The sequence below is a fragment of the Eulemur rufifrons genome, chromosome 2 (assembly GCF_041146395.1).
Source record: "Eulemur rufifrons isolate Redbay chromosome 2, OSU_ERuf_1, whole genome shotgun sequence".
Classification (NCBI taxonomy): Eukaryota; Metazoa; Chordata; class Mammalia; order Primates; family Lemuridae; genus Eulemur; species Eulemur rufifrons.
Window position 1 is genome coordinate 6419647 of NC_090984.1, and position 22840 is coordinate 6442486.

At 53.3% G+C, this 22840-nt stretch overlaps 1 protein-coding gene across 3 annotated transcripts; it reads right to left on the minus strand.

Moving 5' to 3' along the window:
* Window positions 1–11172: 11172 nt before the first annotated feature.
* CERS1 (ceramide synthase 1) lies at window positions 11173–22276 on the minus strand. Of its 3 annotated transcripts, XM_069494226.1 has the most exons (7): window positions 21942–22190; window positions 19818–19977; window positions 15282–15462; window positions 13532–13693; window positions 12392–12539; window positions 12099–12208; window positions 11173–11258 (listed from the first exon to the last, which is right to left on the minus strand). In XM_069494226.1, the coding sequence occupies exons 1-7, from the start codon at window positions 22188–22190 to the stop codon at window positions 11198–11200; spliced, it is 1071 nt and encodes a 356-aa protein (XP_069350327.1). In that variant the 3' UTR covers window positions 11173–11197. The 3 variants fall into 3 exon arrangements, with proteins under 3 accessions (XP_069350327.1, XP_069350336.1, XP_069350345.1); XM_069494235.1 differs by lacking the exon at window positions 11173–11258 and having other exon boundaries at window positions 12024–12208; window positions 21942–22276; XM_069494244.1 differs by lacking the exon at window positions 11173–11258 and having other exon boundaries at window positions 12024–12208; window positions 13532–13648.
* Window positions 22277–22840: the final 564 nt, after the last annotated feature.

Sequence of the window (22840 nt, forward strand, 5' to 3'; positions counted from 1 at the left end):
CCACCCACCCGGCACCTTTGTCCTCTGCAGGGGCCTCAGCCCCTCGGTTTTCGTCTCGCTTGGTCCCAAACGTTTCCCAACCCGGGCCCAGACTGCGGGAGCCACAGGGGGCTGGTGAATCCCGAGGGATCCGCGTGACCCCAGAGTCTGGACATTCTGGTGGGCCACCTTCTGGAGAGAGGGACAGAGAAGAACCAGAGTGCCAGTTTTCTTCCACTCAGACCCTTTTGCTCCCCTGCCCCTGCCCCACCGCGGCTGCGGAGAGGTGACCAAACCAGGCTCGCAGGAACGGCTTCTCCTCCCTGTTGCTGCACCCACCACGCCGGGGCCTGCACTGACAGTGGGGCTCAACCCCTTCCGGACTCTCCTCCCCTCCCCTCCCCCACCTGCTGCTGCCGAGACACACAACTGAGCCTCCGCTGCGAGGCTTCCACAGAGGGGGCTCAGGCCTTTCCTCTGGCCGCCTGCAGCAGACCGAGGGGTGCTTGGACTGTGAGCTCCCTGCCCGCTCGCCCTCCGTGGCGCCGCTTGCCCGGTCACTCCATCAGCGCAGGGCGCGCCCGAGACGGACGGACATCAAACCTGCATGGGTACCCTGTGTGCAACTCGGGACCAGGCACTTCTCCCTGGCACGGGCAGGGCTGGATCTTTGGGGACCCAGGGACAGGCCAGATCCCATACCCCCAGGTCTCAATTGCATTGCTCCGGGGCAAGGAGAGATTGGTGATTGGGTGAGGCCACTGCAGCCCCTCCCTGGCAGCTTTTCCTGGAAACTGGGAGCGGACCTTTGACCCCTGTAGAAGCAGATCCCTTGCCAGCTTTGAGGGGGCCTGAGGGCAGGCTCCCCAACCCAGCCCTGCCCAGCCTCCCCTCCCGGAGAGCCTTGCTGCCCTGTGGCAGAGAACAAGGACGCACGTGAAGTTCCAGGGCCCGACCCACCACCCGGGGCAATCAGGGGTTGCTCCTGAGGGACTAGAGCTGGTCAGGACCCCGAACAACAGTGCAGGTTGTTCCTTCTGGCAAGCGCCGGCTACTGACGGGGAGCTCAATTCACACACCCTTTTACCGCGACTACTGACTCCTCATACGCGGTGTGGTAGATCCTCAGCCGCAAGCAGCACCCACTCGCTCAAGAGATTAAACTGGGCATCATTATCTAATCCAAAGAAAATCCAAAAATAAGATGCAAAACCTGCTCCAGGCGAGAAGGAATCAGGAAAGTTCTCTAAACATGTGAAAAATATCAGTGATCTAGTCCTTGCCATTGGAGTAAGAAATAAAAAAAATCACAATGAAAGGACACCCCCAAAAGAAAACAATGACTCTGTGCCAATGGAAACCAACCAAAACAAGAATATTGAAATGACTGATAAAGAATTTTGAATATGGGCCAGGCACAATAGCTCATTCCTATAATCCCAGCACTCTGGGAGGCCAAGGTGGGAGGATTGCTTGAGGCCAGGAGTTCGAGACCCGCCCCAGCAAGAGCAAGATCTCGTCTCTACAAAAAATAGAAAGAAATTAGCTGGCTGTGGTGGTGCATGCCTGTAGTCCCAGATGCTCAGGAGGCTGAGGCAGGAGGATCGCTTGAGCCCAGGAGTTTGAGGTTGCTGTGAGCGGTGATGATGCCACTGCACTCTACCCAGAGCGACAGAGTGAGATTCTGTCTCAAAAAAAAAAAGAAAGAAAGAAAAGAAAAGAAAAGAAATCAAATTATTAAAAAAAAATCAAGCAGAGCTTCTGGGAATGAAAAATTCATTCAAAGAAATACAAAACCCAGTGGAAAGCCTTAACAATAGGCTAGATCAGGCAGAGGAAATAATCTCAGAGGCCTAACATAAGAATCACAGGTATCCCTGAGGGCAAAGAAGAAAATACACAAGGGCTGGAAAACCTATTTAGGGGATACTTGAGGAAAATTTCCCAGGTCTTGCTAGAAATCTGCATGTGCAGGTACTAGAAGTACAACAGACTCCTGGGAGATTCATCAGCAAGAGGCGATCACCATGACATACGGTCATCAGACTGGCCAAAGCTAACATGAAAGAGGAACTCCTATGAACCATAAATTGAAAACATCAGGTAACCTACAAAGGAAAACCCATCAGAGTAACGGCAACTTCTCAACAGAGACCACATAAGCCAGAAGGGATTGGGCCGCATTCTCATTCTTCTCAAGCAAAATAATGGCCAGCCTAGAATTTTGTATCCTGCAAAACTAAGTTTCATATGTGAGGAGAAAATAGAGACTTTCTCAGACAAACAAACACTGAGGGAATTTATCAAGACCAGACCTGCCGTGCAGGAAGTACTCAAACCTGCATTATACACCGATCAGCACAATAGACACTCACCAGCGCAAAACCATCCAAATGCTAAAGCTCAGAGCCCAGAGCCACAGTGGCTCAAGAGGTAAAACAAAGCAATAAAGTTCTATGCAACAGAACAAACAGAAATCCACTCCACTCATCAATTCTTTCAATAAATGTGAATGGCTTGAACTTCCCACTGAAGAGACATAGGCTGGCTGAATGGATTAAAACAAAACAAAACAAAACAAGCCAAGTATCTGCTGTCTCCAGGAAACATATCTAACCCACAAGGAGTCATTCAGATTCAAGGTGAAGGGATGGAAAGCAATATTTCATGCAAACAGAAACCAAAAGAAAGCTGGTGTAGACCGTCTCATGTCAGATAACGGACCTTAAATCATGAGAGTAAAGAAAGACAAAGATGGTCATTATATAACGGTGAAGGGAACAATTCAACAAGAAGACATAAGAATCCAAAATATCTATTCACTCAACACAGGTGCATCGAGATTCAAACAAGCTCTACTTGATCTAAACAAAATGATGAACAGCAGCACAGTAATAGCCGGGGCTTCGATACCCCACTGACAGAACGGGACAGATTCTCCGAACAGAAAATAAACAAAAAGCAATGCATTTAAACAGGACCCTAGAACAGATGGCCCTAACAGACATTTACAGAACATACTGCCCCAAAACTACGGAATATATACTTTTCTCATCAGCTCACAGAACATTCTCTAAGACTGATCACATCCTAGGCCACAAAATATGTCTCAACAAATTTGAAAAATAGAAATTATACCATGCATCTTCTCAGACCACAATGGAATAAAATTAGAAATCAACTCCAACAGAAACACTCATCTCTACACAAAGTCATGGAAATTAAACAACCTACTGCTGAATGGTTATTGGGTCAAGGAGGAAATTAAGATGGAATCAAAAGATTCTTTTAACTAAATAACAAAGGGGACACAAGTTACCAAAATCTGTGGGTTCTGCAAAAGCAGTCCTAAGAGGAAAATTCATAGCCTTAAATGACTATGCCCAAAATACAAAAAGATCACAAATCTAACAGTCTAATGAATTGTCTCAAATTGGAAAAGGAAGAGCAAACCAATCCAAACCCAGCAGAAAAAAAGAAATAACTAAGGTCAGTGCAGAATTAAATGAAATTGATTCCAAAAGAATAATACAGAAGATTAATAAAACAAAAAATTGGTTCTTTGAAAAAAACAAAATCCACAGGCCTCTCACTAGGTTAACCAGAGACAGAAAAGAAAGAACCCTAATAAGCTCAATCAGAAATGAAAAAGGAGATATTACAACTGATATCATGGAAATACAAAATATTATCTGTGAATACTATAAAAATCTCTATGCACATAAACTTGAAAACGTTGAGGAAATGGACAAATTCCCGGAAACACAAAACCTCCCTAGGTTCAATCAGGAAGAAATAGAACAGAAAAATACCAACTAACGAAATTGAAGCAGCAATAAAATAAGTCTTTCAATGAAAAAAAATTCCGGACCAGATGGTTTCACAGCCAAATTCTACCAGACCTACAAAGAAAAACTGGTACCTATACTGCAGAAATTATTTCATAACATTGAGAAGGAAGGAACCCTCCCCAACGCATTCTACAAAGCCAGTATCACCTTGATACCAAAGCCAGGAAAAGATACAACAACAAAAAAGAAAACTACAGAGCAATATCCCTCATGAATATAGATGCAAAAATTCTCCTAGCAAACCGAATTCAACTGCACATCAAAACAATAATCCACCATGACCAGGTGGGGTTCATCCCAGAGATGCGAGGAGGGTTCAACATACGCAAATCTATAATGTGATTCACCATATAAATAGAAGCAAAAACAAAGACCACATGATCCTCTCAATAGATGCAGTGCAGAAAAAGCATTTGACAAAATTCAGCACCCTTTTATGATAACAACTCTTAACAAAATAGGCATAGATGGAACATACCTCAAAATTATAAAAGCCAGGCCGGGTGCAGTGGCTCATGCCTGTAATCCTAGCACTCTGGGAGGCCGAGGTGGGAGGATTGTTTGAGCTCAGGGGTTTGAGACCAGCCTGAGCAAGAGCGAGACCCCGTCTCTACTAAAAATAAAAAGAAATTATATGGATAGCTAAAAAAAAATATATATAGAAAAATTTAGCCGGGCATGGTGGCACATGCCCATAGTCCCAGCTACTTGGGAGGCTGAGGCAGGAGGATTGCTTGAGCCCAGGAGTTTGAGGTTGCTGTGAGCTAGGCTGACGCCATGGCACTCTAGCTCAGGCAACAGAGTGAGACTCTGTCTCAAAAAACAAACAAACAAACAAACAAACAAAAAATTATAAAAGCCATATATGACAAACCCACAGCCAACATCATACTCAACAGGGGAAAACTGAGAGCATTCCTGCTTAGAACTGGAACCAAACAAGGTTGCCCACTGTCACCACTTCTATTCAACATAGTGCTGGAAGTCCTAGCCAGAGCAATCACGCAAGAGAAGGAAATCAAGGGTATCCAAATGGGGAAAGAAGAGGTCAAACTATCGCTCTCTGCTGATGATATGATCTTCTATCTAGAAAACCCCAAAGTTCTGCTAAGAGACTCCTGGAATTGATAGATAAATTAAGCAAAGTCTCAGGTTACAAAATCAATGTACACAAATCAGTAGCATTCCTATATGCCAATAACAGTCAAGCTGAGAATCAAATCAAAGACTCAATACCTTTCACAATAGCAACAAAGAAAATAAAATACCTAGGAATATATTTAACCAAGGAGGTGAAGGACCTCTATAGGGAGAACTATGAAACACTGAGGAAGGAAATAGCAGAGGATGTAAATAAAAATGGAAAAGCATATCATGCTCATGGATTGGCAGAACCAACATTGTTAAAATGTCTATACTACCCAAAGTGATTTACAGAATCAATGCAATCCCCATTAAAACACCAACATTATTTTTCACAGATCTAGAAAAAATAATTCTATGCTTCATATTGGAACCAGAAAATAGCCCAAATAGTCAAGGCAACCTTAAGCAAAAAGAACAAATTGGGAAGCATCACTTTACCAGACTTCAAGCTATACTACAAAGCTACAGTACCCAAAACAGCATGGTACTGGCACAAGAACAGAGATATAGACCAATGGATCAGAATAGAGAACCCAGATATAAAACCATCCTCATATTGCCATCTGATCTTTAACAAAGCATACAGAAACATACACAGGGGAAAAGAATTCCTATTCAATAAATGGTGCTGGGAAAATTGGATACCCACATGTATTAATAGAAGAAACAGGATCTGCACCTCTCACTACTCCCAAAAATTAATTCATGATGGATAAAGACTTAAACCTAAGGCATGAAACTATAAGAATTCTAGAAGAAAATGTTGGAAAAACTCTTATAGACATTGGCCTAGGCAAAGAATTTATGAAGAAGATGCCCCCCCCCAAATCACATCAATAACAGAAATAAATAAATGGGACCTGATCAAATTAGAAACCTTTTGCACAGCCAAGGAAACAATCAATAGAGCAAATAGACAATACAGAATGGGAGCAAATATGTGCATGCTACACATCCAATGAAGGGCTGATAACCAGAATCTATAAAGAACTCAAGCATATCAACAAGAGAAAATCAAACAGCCCCATTAAAAAGTGGGCAAAAGACATGAACAGAAACTTTTCAAAAGAAGATAGACTAATGGCCAGCAAATATCAAAAAATGCTCAATGTCTCTAATCATTAGGGAAATGCAAATCAAAACCACAATGAGATATCACCTAACTCCAGCAAGAATGGCTTTTATAAAAAAAAAAAAATCCCAAAACAACAGATGCTGGTGTGGATGCGGAGAGATAGGAACACTTACACACTGTTGGTGGGACTGCAAACTAGTACAACCTCTATGGAAAGTAGTATGGAGATACCTAAAAGAACTAAAAGTAGACCTACCATTTGATGAAGCAATCCCAGTACTGGGTATTTACCCAAAGGAAAAAAGGACATTTTATTAAAAAGACACCTGTATTCGAATGTTTATAGCCACAATCCACAATTGCAAAGATGTGGAAACAACCGAAGTGCTCATCAATACATGAGTGGATTAATAAAATGTGGTACATGTGTACCATGGAGTTCTACTCAGCCATAAAAAATGGTGAACTAATATCTCTTGTATTAACCTGGATGGAACTAGAGACCATTTTTCTAAGTGAGGTATCACAAGAATGGAAAAACAACCACACATATTCATCATTAAATTGGAACCAATTGAAAACATTTATGTGCACATATGGAAATTACATTCATCAGAAATCAAGCAGGTGAAGGGGATGAGTAAATTCACACCTAATAGGTACAATGCACATTATCTCGGTTATGGGCACACGTGTAACTTTGACTCAAACTGTACAAAAGCAATTTATGTAACCAAAATGTTTGTATCCCCGTAACACTCTGAAATTTTTAAAAAATGGGGTGCAGAGAGCAGACTGGTGGCTGCCAGGGGCCGAGGGACACCTCCTTCAAGTGGGGAGTGACTGCTGATGGGTACAAGGTGTCTTTGGGGGGTGATGAGGATGTTCTGGAACTGGACAGTGGTGACGGTTGCCTAACCCCGGGAATGTACAAAAAAAATCATTGAATTCCATACCGACTCAGTGAATTGTATGGTATATGAATTATACCTCCATAAAACTGTTTTTTAGAAAAAGAAAAGGAAGTGACCTGCAGGGTTAGCACCAAGAAGGCCACAGGGGATATGGACAGAAATGGTCTTGGAACTGGTGGGAGGAAATCCCAGGAGCAGAGGGGTTTGAGGAGGATTGAGAAGCATCCAGGAGAATCCTGTAGTTGCTGTAAAGGAGGGAGAGAGGCTGATGAGGCTGGTGGAGGAGAAAGGTGGAGAGGGAACGTTTTTGTCCTTGGCCAAAATGTCCTTCAAAAGACAAAGGTGGACATCCTTGGCCTTGGAGAGAGAGGGGCTGTCCTCTGCCACAGCTGGCCAATGTGCAGCTGGATGTCCTCACCTGGCCACCCCTGATCTCTTGGGGACACAGAGACCAGAGCATGGGTGCAGAGGATGATGATGGGGACAGTTAATGGCCAAGAACCCTTGTGGGGGTTGACGGAGTGCAGTAGTGTGATCATAGCTCACTGCAGCCTCGAACTCCTGGGCTCAAGCCATCCTCCTGCCTCAGCCTCCCGAGTAGCTGGGACTACAGGCCCAGCCACGGGCCACAGTTCTTTAGACACTGCAGGTGTAGCAGAGGCAGAAGTGGGATTTACGGTGTGCTGGGGTATCATGTTGCAGGTCAGCAGAGCCAGAAAGAGGTGAGGGTCCCTTGATGGAGGGCCAGTCCTGGCAGCCCCTGAGAGGGAATTGGGGGCTTTGCATCGAGGTGCCACATCACAACAAGGACATGGGGGCCACCCCAGGAGGCTTGGTTAGGTCAATTTCTAGAAATGTTCCTTTGCTTAAAAAGAATGCATGGGCCATGCACAGTGGCTCACACCTATAATCCCAGCACTTTGGGAGGCTGAGGCAGGAGGATCACTTGAGCCTAGGAGTTCAAGATCAGCCTGAGCAAGAGTGAGACCCGTCTCTACAAAAAAATAAGAAAAAATAGCTAGGTGTGGTGGTGTGTACCTGTAGACCTAGCTACTCCACAGGCTGAAGTGGGAAGATCACTTGAGCCCAGGAGTTCGAGGCAACAGTGAGCTGTGATGGCGTCGCTCACTGTACTCCAGCCTGGGTGACAGAGTGAGACCCCGTCTCTACTAAAAATAGAAAGAAATTATATGGACAACTAAAAATATATACAGAAAAAATTAGCCGGGCATGGTGGCGCATGCCTGTAGTCCCAGCTACTTGGGAGGCTGAGGCAGGAGGATCACTTGAGCCCAGGAGTTTGAGGTTGCTGTGAGCTAGGCTGACACCACGGCACTCTAGCCTGGGCAACAGAGTGAGACTCTTTTCTTTCTCAAAAAAAAAAAAAAAAAAAAAAAAAAAAAAAAAATCAGAAATAGCAAACGTTATCAGAACAGGATTGTGGGCTTTGTATTCTTCAAGAGGGTGAGAATTAAGGATATATGTAAAAAGTTTTAGGGTATAGAGGAGAGAATGGAACAAAAAACAGGTACAACAACTTAAAGGGCAAGAAAGGAGGAAAAGGTGGTTAGAAAAAGCAAGATAAATAATGCAAAATAAGAGTGTAGCAAGAATCCCAAATATTAGGCATCAGAATAAACATACATGGAATAATCATGACAGTTATGAGATTGCTTTTGAAAAAATAAAATCCACCTCTATACTGGTTAAAAGACCAAAATTTCAGCGCACAGAAAGGTTCAAGCAAAAGGACAGGAAGAGAAGTTCGGTTGTCATTCATGGAACGTTCTGAATGATGCAGCCTTACCCCACTGAGTGACTACAGGAAGTGACTGCTGACTCTGCATGCTCCGTACTCAAGCAGCTCAGAACCAGGGTGAACAGATGTTTGGGTGGGGTCTCGCTCAGGCTGGCCTCGAACTCCTGAGCTCAAACGATCCACCTGCCTCGGCCTCCCAGAGTGCTAGGATTACAGGCATGAGCCACCGCGCCCAGCCTTGATTTTTTAATCTCTCAAATTAGGCATTGAAGAATTTTTACCCAGCTACATATCCATGCTTTTGCTTACCTAACTTTTTGGATAGTTCTCCTATTTTCTTAAATATATCCATAGAGAAGATCAGCTAGTGGAAAACTTTTTTAGTTTTGGACAGTGTGGGTGTCACTTCTCTTGAGAAATTGTTTTTAAAATTGTGTGTAAAATTCCAGGTTGACTGTTACTTTCTTTCAGCACTTGAGATGGTATTTTATTCCATTATCTTCCAGCTATCCTGGTTGCTATTAGTTCGCATTGTTTTGTAGGTCATCTATATTTTTTTCCCTCTGTGGCTGTTTTGTATTTTCACTACGATGTGTTTGGGGCATGAATGCCTTTTTATTTAACCTGTTGGTTATTTTTGTCTTGTTACTTCTAAAAATTTCTCAGCATTACATCTTTTTGTATTGTTCCTCCCTGCCTGTCTCCTGTTAGAATTCAGCCAAACTAGATAATTCTTATAATGCTAGTTTTCATATTTTCCATGTATTTATGCTGCATTCTGGGTAATTTCTTCACAGCTTTCAATTTGCTGATTCTCTCTTCAGCTGTATCTAATTGGTTTAGCTTTAACAGCTGTAGTAGGTTGAATGGTGCCCCCCCCACCCACCCCCAAAAGATACATCCATGTCCTAATCTCTAGAACTTTATTTGGAAAAAGAGTCTGGGCAGATGTAGTTAAATGAAGAATTTCAGGATGAGATCATCATTTTGGGAGGGCCCTAAATCCCATGACAAGTGTCCTTATTAATATAAGAGAGAGGACAGAGAGAAGAACAAGAGAGAAGAGGAGAAGGCCATGTGAAGATGGAAGACAGAGATTGGAGTGATACAGCCACAAAAGCAAGGAACACTTGGAGCCACCAGAAGCTACAAGAGGCAAGGAGGGATCCTCCTTCAGAGTCTTCAGAGAGATTGCAGCCCTGTGACCTTGATTTAGAACTTCTGCCCTCAGAAATACGAGAAAGTTTCTGCGGTTTTAAGCCACTGAGTTTGTGGTACTTTATTACAGCAACCTTAGGAAAGTAGTATAACATCCAATGCCATTTTGATGGTCTCTCATGCCTTTTTTTTTTAAAAATAAGCTTTTTATTTTAGAATAATTTTAAGTTTGTGGAAATGTTGCAAAGCTGGTACAGAGAGCTCCTAGGTACCCTTCATCCAGCTTCCCCTGACATTGCATCAGACGTTTCTACCACAGCACATTTGTCACAAGAAACCAACACTGATGCATTGCTATTAACAAAACCCTAGATGCTATTCGTATTTCACCAGCTTTTCCACAGATGTCCTTTCCTTGGTCCAGGAGCCCATGTCACACATAGTTGTCACATCTCCTTAGTCTCCTCTGACCTGGGATTGCTCCTCAGTCTTTCCTTGCTTTCCACGATCTTGACAGTTCTGAGCCTCTTTTGGAAGATGTCTCGTAGTCTGAATCCCTTGATCCTACCCTGTTTTATACCTACCTGCGCTAACCCTAGCTGTACTTGGAGAATCAAATTCTGCTGGTGGTGCCCACGGGGTCGGTCATGGCAAGGTGTTCCCTGGTGTGCTCTGTCACTTCTGTGCGCAGCCCATGCTTTGTCGTCCCAGTGGAAGCACCCTCATGTGGGGCTGGGGGTGCCGGCCCTCCCCCTGTGTTCTGGCTGCACATCCTCAGGGGAGAGAGAGCCAGACACTGCTGGGGCCGGGAGGTCTGGCTTGCCCTTGCCTTGGGCTCTGCATTTACAAGGATGTCTCTACCACGAGTTCACTGTTCCACAGCAAAAGCATTTTTTAGATGTTTAGGTTTGGCCAAACAGGTGCCCCCATTCTCTGTGGCCACTGCTGCCTCTGGAAGACTCCTTGGTGAGAACTTGCTGATCCCCATGCACAGTTCCGGACTCACACTCAAGGCACAGCTACAACCCAACACTCTGAGCAGGCTCCCAACAGCCCCCATCTGCCAGCGCACATGGCCCTGCCCTGATCCCATCTCAGGCATCAGCAGCTTGAGCCAAAAGTCCTGAATTATCTTTGATTCTTTCTTTTTTTTTTTTCTTCTTTTAGGCTAGGTAAGTGAAGCAGTGGGAGTGGAGAAGGAACAACGTATCTGATTCTTTTATTTTTGTTTTACCTACACCCAAAGCAAGCCTGGTTGGTTCTCCCTTCCTCAGCTGGGGTCTGACCACCACACTCCTGCTACAGCCGGGGTGTGTTAAATCTCTGCATCTCCTCCTGTTCCCACCCACTGCATCGAGCTCTGAGCCACTGCTTCCCTGAAACCACCGTGCCAGGTCACCGATGGCCCCACTGGCCAAATCAGAGGGCTGGCCAGTCAGCACCTTCTGGGACCTTCCACAGCCTGCTCAGACACTCCTCATGTTACCTCTGGGCTGCACACCCCAGACCCTGCTTGTCACCCAAATCTGCCCCCATTAACCGCTGGGTTGGGCGCTGCCCCCTCCCCTTGCCCCAGGCTTTGGACACCATCTGGCTCTCACCCCAGGGCTGGCAGGGCCCGAAGGCGCCACCTGCAGGAGGCTCACTGAGGCCCCTTTATTTCTCCAGCCCCAGGACTCCCTCCGGAGCCAGACTGGCTCTGAGCGCCCAGCCCCACCTCCTGCTGGCTGGCCACCAGGCTCCCTGTCGGACCCCGAGGCCAGCACGTCTCAGCATGGACACAGCATGGGCTCTCTCTGCAGCCCTTGGCACTCCCTCCTCCCACCTGCACTGCCACCCACTCTGGTGGGGACGTGGGTCAGAGGTCATTGTCTGGCCTGGCCAATGGCTACTCCTCAGGACCCACGGATCCCTGGCTTGCCCACTCTGGCCACGCCGGCCACTGGGCCTGGCCTTCGCTGCCTCTGGCCCCTTGCTGCTCTGCCCCCTGCCCAGGCCCCTCCCTCCCCTTCCTCGCTGTTCTGTCCTTCACAGCAGTTCACTCTGTGGCTACGTCCCCCACCCCCCCTTATCGAAGTCTCTGTTTCCGAGTAGGGTCCGGGCAGCATCCGCGTCGGCCTCATCCGCTGCCGTGTCTTGGGGGCCTGGCCACAGAGTGCACTCGGACGGCTGTTGCTAAGGGAACGGACGTGGGGCAGAGGCCCCTCCACACTCACTCAGCTTTGCTGGGCTTGGGGTCCTGGGCCTCCGCCGCGTCGTACTCGCGCAGGTCTTTCAGCTCGCGCACCTGGCCCGTCAGCACCTTGGCGGCGAATGCCACGATGTACTGCGGGAGGGGAAGGACCGGCTGAGAGGGACAGCTGGGGGGGCGCTCCTGCCACCAGCCCCTTGTACGTGGTGTTCCCTCCCCGGGCCTGCCTGAGAAGGACCTGTGCCTGCACGGCTCCCTGGGGACACGCACAGGGATGGGGTGCGCACAGGACTGCTGATCAGGGGCCCGCCGACTCACCAGGAACCAGTAGAGGTTCATGAGGGTGAGCAGTAGCAGCAGCGCGTTGAAGAAGAAGTAGAAGGGGATGTCAGGCACGGAGCGCAGGCTGCAGTGGACTGTGGCGTACAGGACCTTGAGAGGGAACCAGTAGAGGCGGAACCAGAACCTGTGGAGGCAGGGCCATGTCGGGAGGCCGTGGGGGAGGGGGATGGCGGCCCCACCTAGTCCCTGTCCTGTCCCATCCTGGACCCGCTTACTTGTATTAAAGACTGCACATCCCCACCCATCTCTGCCCCCTTTCCCCCATCCTGGCTTACGCAGAGCCCCCTCCTGCGCTCTCCTGCCCGGCCCAACCCCGCCTCTTCCGCACTCAGACCCTCCCCTGCCTGGCCCCACCCACCCCACCACCTCCCCTGCCTGGCCCCACCCACCCCACCACCTCCCCTGCCTGGCCCCACCCACCCCACCACCTCCCCTGCCTGGCCCCTCCCACCCCACCACCTCCCCTGCCTGGCCCCTCCCACCCCACCACCTCCCCTGCCTGGCCCCTCCCACCCCACCACCTCCCCTGCCTGGCCCCACCCACCCCACCACCTCCCCTGCCTGGCCCCTCCCACCCCACCACCTCCCCTGCCTGGCCCCTCCCACCCCACCACCTCCCCTGCCTGGCCCCACCCACCCCACCACCTCCCCTGCCTGGCCCCACCCACCCCACCACCTCCCCTGCCTGGCCCCACCCACCCCACCACCTCCCCTGCCTGGCCCCACCCACCCCACCACCTCCCCTGCCTGGCCCCACCCACCCCACCACCTTCCCTGCCTGGCCGCTCCCCTTCAGGGCCGCATCCGCCTCACCAGCCCCCACCCCTTCCCAGTCTAGAGCTTCTCCTCCAGGGTCCCCCCTCTCCCCCCCCCCCCCCCCCGCACCACTGGGCCCCACCCCTTCCCCGCCTGGCCCCACCCACCCCACCACCTTCCCTGCCTGGCCCCTCCCCTTCAGGGCCGCATCCGCCTCACCAGCCCCCACCCCTTCCCAGTCTAGTGCCTCTCCTCCAGGGCCCCCCCTCTCCCCCCCCCCCCCGCACCACTGGGCCCCACCCCTTCCCCGCCTGGCCCCACCCCCTTTCCCGCCCGGCCCGCCCCTTCCCCGCCACGCACCAGCTGAAGCAGAAGCCCAGGCAGCCCAGGTCGGCCGCCAGGGCGTGCAGCCTGTGGTGGGAGCCGCCTCGGGATTTGAAGTAGACGTTGAGCTTGGTGAACTCGAGCAGCACGTCACTGATATCGTGCAGGAAGACCACAAGGATGCCCACGTTGTGGTACCTGGGGGGGCAGGATGGGGAGAGGAGAGGGCTACTCACACTCGGGACCCCCACTCTGCACTGACGCCCCCAGCACTGGCCCCCTGGGCCACACCTCCAGACTCCCCGTGGGCCTCTCCCTGGCTCACCTGCCCTGCCCACCTCCCTCCCCAGGACTCCTCCCCTCACTGGCCCACTGCAGCCTCCTTCTCCCTGCCTCACTGTCCCCACGTGGTTCAAGAGCCTTCCTGGAAGTTCCTTCTTGGCACTGCCTCGCCTCTGTGACCTCTGACCCCTTGTGACCCCTGACTCCCACAGGCGTGGGCCATTCTGTGTCCAGATGCCCCACGAGCTCATTCCTCACTTTGGACACTGCCACGCTGACACTCCCAGGTGTGCGTGTGCAGCCTGAACATCACTGCAAGCTGCAGACTTGCCTAGGGAAGGCCTTGGCCACATCCCCACTGGGATCTTAAGAGGCCTGAAGGCCATCCCTATGTCCCCCTCCAGAGTCTCCACCTGACAGTTGCTTGGGGGAAGGGGCCTAGATTCAGCCTGGGTGTGGCCAAGTGCCTCACTGCCCCACGCCAGGTCCCTTTCCGCACTCTGTCCTCCTGACTCCTCCTGGGCTCCTGCCACAGGCCCTTTGCACATACCCCTCCCTGGGCTCTCAGTGCCTCCCTTCACTTCTTTCAGTCTTCTCGCACCTGTCACCCCAGACCACCCGCCTAGACCTAATACCCCAAAGGCCTGTCCTCCAAATTGATTTTTCTCCATAGTTCTTATCACCTTCCCTCTAGAGAGTGCTGACAGAACTTTCTAGAACCATGAGAATATCCTAAAACTTCTATCATCCAATACAGGAGCCACCAGTCACATGTGGCCACTGAACACTTGAATGTGGCCTGTGTGGCTGAGGAATGGAAAGGTGTGCTTTTATTTAAGTTTAAAGCTGTACCAGCCACCTGCGGCTGGCGGCTACCGTGTTAGTGCAGCTAGAGCTGCTGGTCCCGGCGGAACTGAATGTGAGCGGCATGTCACTTTGAAGTTTCTATCAGCCACACTTTTTTTTAAAAAAAAAAAAGGAAAAAGGAACAGGTTAAGACTTTTTTAATAGCACATTCTAATTAACTCAGTATATCCAAAATATTGCCATTTCAACATGTAATCGAGATAACAAAGGGACCAACAGGGTAGGATGTTTTCACTCTGGTTTGCGTACAAAGCCTGTGAAATTGGGTGCATTTTACACACACGGCACGCTGAGGTTTGGATGGGCCCCGTGGGGAACGCTCGGCGCTGGCCACAGCGGGCTCCAAACACCTGGGTGCATCTGTTGTGTTCACAGCTGGGCCCCTGGTGCCTGTGCAGAGCAGGTGCTCAGTCAGCCTTCACTGTGTGACCCTGTCAAGGGCCAAGTCCAAGGCGGACTGTCGTGGGATGTGGTAGTGGCTCTCTGGGTCTTTTTCACCCCATCCCTGCAGAATCTCTCTCTGGAATCTTTGGCCCCGCAGTCCTCCTCTGTGCCCCGCCGCCCACAGCATCAGCCTCCGAGCCCTGCCCTCTGCCTGTGCTATGCCCTCCGCCCGCCCACCCGCTCCTGTCCTCACCGGAAGGCGTAGGAAGAGACAATGAGGACCAGGGTGACCACGTGGTGGACGAGCATGACCACTGAGTCTTTGCGCCAGGTGTCCATGTACAGCGTGGCGTAGAGGGAGTGGCCGTAGAAGCTTCCCTGCAGCAGGTAGGCAGCTGCGATGTCCCGTGGCACCACCATGCCCGGCGTCCAGTCTGGGGAGAGCCGAACCTCACCATAAGGGACCTTTGGGGCCTCTGGGCACCCCCGAGTGACCCCATGACAACCTCCAAGCCATGTGTGCGTCCTTCCCGTACCGGGGCCACCACGCTTCTCTGATCCCACATTTTCCACTCCCAGTTCTCTGCCTATTATATTTTACTAATAGGTGTTTTTTTTTGGAAGAACAGTTTTGTGTTTCTAGAAAAATCAAACAGATAGGACAGAGAGTTCCTATATCCCCCCTCCCTTGCAACACACCCACAGACTCCTCGGTGAGCAACACCTTGCATTAGTGTGGCACGCTTGTTGCAAATGATGAGCCAGTAGAGACACATCATTGTTAAATAACTCCCAGCTCTCTTTCTTCAGGAGGAGGTGCTCCTACCCTGGAGTCCGTCTCCTGCAGGATTGCCATCCCTGCCCCGGCTCCCCTTCCTGCCTCCTCCTACCAGGTCCCTGTCTTGTCAGTGTCCCAGACCCCGTCCCTACAATCCCCAGCTTCAACACGAGACATGCTGGGGTGCCATGCCGCCGAGTCTGGGCTCTCCCACCAGGTGGTCCCTGCCTCCCTTCCCCTCCTGACTCCCCACCTCTTCCCCCGCCCCTTCTCTGCCACAGCACCAGGAACCGCCAGACACTAAGACCAAAGGCCATGCACTCCTCTGCTCACATCAGCCTGGAACTCTCTGGGTTGTTCCCTGCTCTCTGGTCACTCCTTTTCCACCCACCCCCTCCCAACACAGACCCTCCTGGCTCCATCTGGGGCCTCTTGCTCCCCCTTAGGGATAACCTACACCTGGAGCCCAGCTGCCCCCTAGACACCCCCGTGCCCCCACCTCAGCAACAGCCTTCATCTACTGTCTGCTTTAAAATGGTTCATCTTCTGAAATTGTGGTAAGAGAGATACAGCATTGAAGTTACCGCCTGAGCCACTTGTAAGTGCAGAGGTGGTGACAGAGCACATTCGCGGTGCTGTGCAGTCATCACCACCGTCCGTCTCCAGAACTTTCTTAATCTTCCCAAACTGCACCTCTGTCAGTGGCTCAATCACAGCTCACTGCAACCTCAGACTCCTGGGCTCAAGGGATCCTCCTGCCTCAGGCTCCCGAGTAGCTGGGACTGCAGGCACCACCACGCCCAGATGATCTTTCTATTTTTAGTAGAGACGGGGTCTCGCTCTTGCTCAGGCTGGTCTCAAACTCCTGGCCTCAAGCGATCCTCCTGCCTTGGCCTCCCAAAGTGCTAGGATTACAGGCATGAACCACCACGCCTGGCCTTTCTGGAAACTTCTGAGTCCCAGCTTTTGTTCAGGGCCACCAGAGTCAGCATAGCCTCCCCACTCGATCTCTGGCCTTACCTTTCCAGCTGGCTGCGCCCCCCCCCCCCGCCCCCTCCTGCCTCTGCACCCCCTCCCCATGACACATGACAAACGGGGGTGTCCAGGCTCAGTCCAGGGGTCTCCCGTTCTTCACTGGGAACTCTCCAGACAGCTGCAGGATGTTCAAGTTGGGAGCTGGACCACACCCTCTTCACTGAGGCTGCTGCTGTGGGGCTGGCTCTACCTGGGGTCTCCCCACAGAGGTAACTGCACAGCTGGATAAGGTTGTTGTTGGTTCCTGGGTTGTGGGTGTTTGCTCAAAGCAGGTCGGAATGTCCTGGTGTCTTCAGGCTGGGGGGGTCCGGGGGGGGCGATGGACTTTGGAGCAGCTCTCCCAGCCCTGGTTTGGCGGTGGAGGCTCTGGGGTGGGATCTTGGGGTCCAGGTGCAGCACTGGAGACTTGGGGATGGTATCGTCGTGGACCTGATGGGATTTCTGGAGGCACAAGGGTGGAGCCTCAGGCTCCAGTGTGACGGCCTCAGAGCTGGGACTGGGGACGAGCGGGAGCAGAACCTCTCGGCCAAAAGCGGGGCTGCGCAGATGGCGCTGATCTGACTGGAGGGTGGGGTCAGGGCCAGGCAGGCAGGAGGCAGTGGGGGCCTGGAGGGTGGGCTCGGGGCTGAGCAAGCTGCAGGCTGCTACTCGGGCACAAGGATCCCATGTCACTAGAGATCCCAGACCCTGGCATCGTCCCCACCCTCTTCCTGTCTCACACCCACCTCTGGTTTGGCAGCAAATTCTATCAGCTCTATCTTTTAAACATGTTTTTAGAGACAGGATCTAGCTCTGTTGCCCAGGTTAGAGTACACTGGTGCAATCGCAGCTCATTGCAGCCTGGGACTCCTGGGCTCAAGCGATCCACCTGCCTCAGCCTCCCGAGTAGCTGGGATTTCAGGTGCGTGCCACCATGCCCGGCTAATTTTCAAAATTTTTATAGAGATGAGGTCTTGCTATGTTGCCCAGGCTGGTCTCAAACTCCTGGGCTCAAGCGATCCTCCAGCCCCAGCCTCCCAAAGTGCTGGCATTACAGGTGTCAGTCACGGTGCCCAGCCAGCTCTGCCTCAAATCAGCCACATCTCTCCCCTCCCCTCTCAACCCCTGGGGCTGTCCTGGTGGGAGCCCCCTAGAGCCCGAGCTCCCACCCTCAGTTCCCTCCTGGGCCCCTGGGCAGATCGCTAACCCACGGTCACATCCCTCTTAGGTAAGTAACAGTCCTTGGTCCTTCACAGCAGCCTCCGTATTTCCTGCCTGACTCCTTCCTCCAGGTCCCCCTCAGAGCCACCTCCAGTGGGGCCAACCCCGTCCCCATTGAAAACTCTCCACTCCCCACCTCCTCAACACCCCACACCCCTTCCTCCCTCTGCCAAACTTTTCTCAGAGAAAGTGGGGGGCTTTCTCTGACCTGCTTCCAGCTGTGTGCAGCACAGGGCCTGGTACACAGCAGGCATTCCATAAATGCACATTGAAAGAAGTAGCTAACTTATGAGCATCATCTGTAAGAAACTGGACGCAACTCCAAGCCCAAAACGTTAAGAAAGTTCAATTACGGGCCGGGCGTGGTGGCTCACGCCTGTAATCCTAGCACTCTGGGAGGCCGAGGCGGGCGGATCGTTTGAGCTCAGGAGTTTGAGACCAGCCTGAGCAAGAGTGAGACCCTGTCTCTACTAAAAATAGAAAGAAATGATCTGGACAGCTAAAAATATATAGAAAAATTAGCCGGGCATGGTGGCGCATGCCTGCAGTCCCAGCTACTCGGGAGGCTGAGGCAGAAGGATCGCTTGAGCCCAGGAGTTTGAGGTTGCTATGAGCTAGGCTGATGCCACGGCACTCACTCTAGCCTGGGCAACAGAGCGAGACTCTGTCTCCAAAAAAAAAAAAAAAAAAAAAAAAAGAAAGTTCAATTATGGGCCATCCGTCTATAAAGAAAATCGAGCAGCAGCTAACATTGCCCCTCTAGGGACTCGAGGTGTGTTACAGGGGAAAAGTGGCCCCGTGGGTGACACATCCGCTTTAAGTTCTGGGCCCAGTGCCAAGAGGAGGCCTCTCACAGTAGGCTGTTCCCATCACAAAGCAGAAAACACCATTCACGTGCGTCCCTGGTACGTAGCTTGGGTGGTCAGCATGGGACAGAGAAGCCCGAACCGCCGTCACAGATGGGGTTTCCTATAACCTGCCCATTGCCCGTGCTGGCCCCTGCCCTGCCTCCTCCACCGAGACAGGTCACGAAGACCTCACTGGAGTCACCTTCCTGCCCATCCCACCCAGGGATCAGGCCTTGACGACCCCAACATCAAGTCCAATCAATTGGATGTGGCCACTTCTGTGTCTATCTCCTTGCCAAGATGGTCCAAGCCACGGGGACCCTCCCTGCTCCACAAAGCAGCCAGAGGAGGCATTTTTAATCCACAAAACCCAATCCTGTCCAGCCTGGCTTAAATCCATCTCATTCAGAATGAAACTCAAAACTCCTGCCTCAGCTCTCTACAGCCACCCTCCAGTCCCCGTGCAACAACCATCTGTGTGCCCCAGGGCCTTTGCATGTGCTGTTCTGATATCTGGAATGCCTGCGTGGGCTCAGGCAGGGGTCACCTCCTCCAGGATGTCTCCCCGGACCTCAACAGGGCCAGGTGCCCCTTTACTATCCCCAGGGCCCCATCATCACCCTTGTCTTGGGGCTGGCTTGACTTCCAAGATATTTTTGGGGTCTCTGATAAGTATACGGCTCCCTTGTGTGCCTTTCACTGTGCTTTTTTTTTTTTTTTTTTTTTTAAGACAGGGTCTTGCTCTGTTGCCCAGGCTGGAGTGCAGTGGCATCATCATAGCTCACTGCAACCTTAAACTCCTGGGCTCAAAAGATCCTCTCACCTCAGTCTCCCAAAGTGCTGGGGTTAACAGGCACGAGCCACTGCACCGGGCCCTTTCTCTATGTTTTAGGAGAGCCCTCCCCACCCATCATGCCAGGGCTCCTACCGTAGAAGACAGATGGTGGGTCATGGAAAAAGGGGTAGTCAGTGCCGAAGAGCAGGTAGGAGGTGTAGCTCCAGGAGCCCAGATAGAAGAGAAACTTCCAGGCGCTCTCAGGCATCTTGGAGGCATCTCTAGGCTGGAGGCGGCACCGCTTGGCCAGGGGCTACAGGTGAAAAGGCAGTTGAGCAGCCGTCAGCGCTGGGGGCCAGGGGCACTCCTCCATGGTGGGGAAACTGAGGCCCTGGGACTCCCCAGGCTGGGCAGCCCCTGTGCCCACAGCCGCCTGGAGCGTAACCAGAGCCCACAGGAGCCTGCCAAGGGCTAAACTTAGTGCCCAGCTGTCCGGCTGCAGTGGCGCTGGGGAGGGGAATAAGGGGGGGACCCTGAGGGGGAAGGAGGAGGGCTGTGGAGGCTGGTGGGGGACCAATGGGGTCAGTCGAGGGGGGTAGGGGGACTGGGTGGTGACAGCAGGAGCAGAACAGGGAGGAGGAGGAGATTTAAGACATGAGAGGGGTTGTGGGGGTTGACCCATGAAGGCATGATGGAGGGGGATGTGGGGGCACCTGGGGGAACATGTGGGGACCCCCACAGGGCTGATGAGAAGGGGTAGGGAGAGCTTGAGAGGAAGAGGTCTCCTCTGGGGGAACCACAAGGCAAGGGTGAGGGCAAAGGAAGCTGCAGGGTTGGGGCAGGGAGGGGCCTTCGGCTCCAGAACTGCCGGGCCAAGCCCGCCCCTCCCTCCAAGGCTGAGGGGGCCGGAGCCCGGAGCCTGGAGCTGTTGTCATGGAGACAGCCAGAGCCAGCTCCTGTAACCCCTGGCAACCAAGCTGCTGCCAAGAAGATGAGCTTTGGAGAACCCGGCAGCCCCTCCACCCATTTCTCGGGAAGGGTGAGCCTCGAATTGGGGCAAGCATCTCCACCCAGGTTGGGGAGGGCCTGGGGCTGGAGCTTGACCTCTGGGGATGCTAAAAGTGAGGGGTGCATGACTTTGCTGTCTCTGCCCTGGTCCCGGGTAGTCCAAAGTGGCCACATCCCCTCCCCGCTGGCTCTAGCCCTCCCAGCCTTCTGCTTCCCAGCTGGAAACTGGGAAGTAGGGGCAGAGTCAAAGCAGGATGGACGAAGACAGAGGGGCTCTCCTCGGCAGGCCTGCCCACCCCCTACAGCAAAGTGGTGGCTGGGGTCTCTCCCCCATGTGGGTGACATGGGGACGGGGGCAGGGAGAGTAGCAGCCAGACAACAGCCCATCCTCGACCTAATAACAAGGGCCAGCCTCTTCCCCGCCAGCAGAGAAAGGCCCCTTTGTTGGCGCTGGGCACTCTGTCCTCGCACCCTCTACCAGCCAGACTGGGGCAGGGTGACCCCAGCTAGTCCACGGGGGTGTCAAGCAAGCTAGAGGCCCCAACGCTTTCCCACCAGCCTCTGCAACAGTGACCCCTCCCCAGGGATCAGGTGCCAATGTCACTACCATGGTCAATCTCTGGCCGGCGCAGTGGCCTCGCCAGAAATGGGGCAATTCTGCTGTCGCCCCTTGGAGGCAGCACAGTCCAGCCCTAAAATCCCAGGCCATGTTACCTCCAAGGGAGCGACCACCAACGTGGCAGGGCGCCCAGGCCTTTGCCACCCCTAGTCGGAGGGTGGCGCTGACCCCAGACAGGCGCCAGGCAGCGACCTGGCAGCTCCTGCCTCTTCCACATAGCAGCAGGCCGGGCGGCCCCGCCGCTGCACAGACACCGCACAGACTAGGCAGCAGACCCCGCTCCGGGCCCAGGCGCGTCCTGAATGGCCAGGAGGCAGATGGCGCAGGCAACGCCAGGGCGTCGAGCCCTCCCCGTTCCCGTCCTGGGCTCCTCTGTCCAGAGCTGGGCGCTGCTCAGTAGAGAGCGCAGAAACCCGAGCAACCCACTGCGCGGGGCCTCCTCGTCCCAAACTGACCGGAAAGGGCTCCCCCCACGTCCTGAACACCCTACCCGTGTCGGGCCCCCCTCGTCCCAGACTCACCCCAGCCCGGCCACACCCCCGCATCCACCCCCAGCCCCGACTCCGCGCGGCGCCACGATTTTCTCCGTCCCAAGCCTCCCCACCGCCCCAGCTTCCCCCACCCAGGTCCCGGCCCCCTGCCACACTAACCCGAAAGAGGCGCGCGGTGGCCGCCGAGCGCAGCGCGGTCCAGCCGAGCGCGCCGACCGCCAGCAGCAGCAGCTCGGGCGGCGCCAGGTGCGCGTGCTCCGCCAGGCCGCGGCGGGCCAGCCCCCAGCCGCAGTCCGCGCAGCCCCGCGCCGCCGCCAGCGCGCTGCCCCAGCCCCGCTGCACCAGCTGCGCGTAGCTCGGCATGGGCTCGGGCCCCGCCGGCCCTGCCGCCGTCCCCGCCGCCGCCATGCCGCCCGCTAGCCGCCAGTTCCCGTCGCCTGCGCTCGTCCGCGGTGGCCTCCGGAGCCGCGCGCCCCGCGTCACGCGCCGCAGCTGGGCCGGGGGCGCGCGGGCGGGAGCTCCGAGGGCGGAGGCGGGGCGGGGCCAACGCAAGCTCCGCCCCGGCGGGGGTCGCGGCCAGGGTGCGGCCACCGGGACGTGGGGGTGTCCCAGAGGCGGGCCCGCGTTCGCGCCTGTTTCCCAGCGGAGGAAACCGAGGGACTGGGAGGCGGAGAGTCGGGGGGCGGAGCGGGCCGGGCGCCCGCTGGACCTGGACCCCAAGAGGCCTCGCGTACCCCCGAGTCGCTTCCCCAGCGCTCCTGTGCCCACTCCGGGCTCCACCACCCCACCACTGTATCCGCAGTGTGGGGCATGGTGGGCGCCAGCAGGCGGCACCTCGGCCGACACCCCCTCTTCCCAGCCCTCCAGTTCGCCTCTCCTCCAACGCTCCGAGCCAGGACCAGACCTCACCATTCCCTGGGACCCTCGCCGCCTCCTCATGGCCTCAGGTCCCTGGCACATCTTGGCACAGTCTCAGGACCACCCCGTGGCCTTCCCACACTTAGCAGGCGTAGGGTAAATGAAGGTTCTAATTCTGAAAAGGGACATGGCCCACCCGA

Excerpts from the sequence above, each read along its gene's own strand:
- CERS1 (XM_069494226.1), bottom strand. The coding sequence starts at position 22,190 with ATGGCGGCGGCGGGGACGGCGGCAGGGCCGGCGGGGCCCGAGCCCATG. Across the intron at positions 13,694-15,281 it reads GTCTCTTCCTACGCCTTCCG|GTACCACAACGTGGGCATCC; the intron begins GTGAGGACAGGA and ends CTGCCCCCCCAG. Across the intron at positions 11,259-12,098 it reads CCCAAGCCCAGCAAAGCTGA|GGAAGCAGTGGCTCAGAGCT; the intron begins GTGAGTGTGGAG and ends CGGTGGTTTCAG.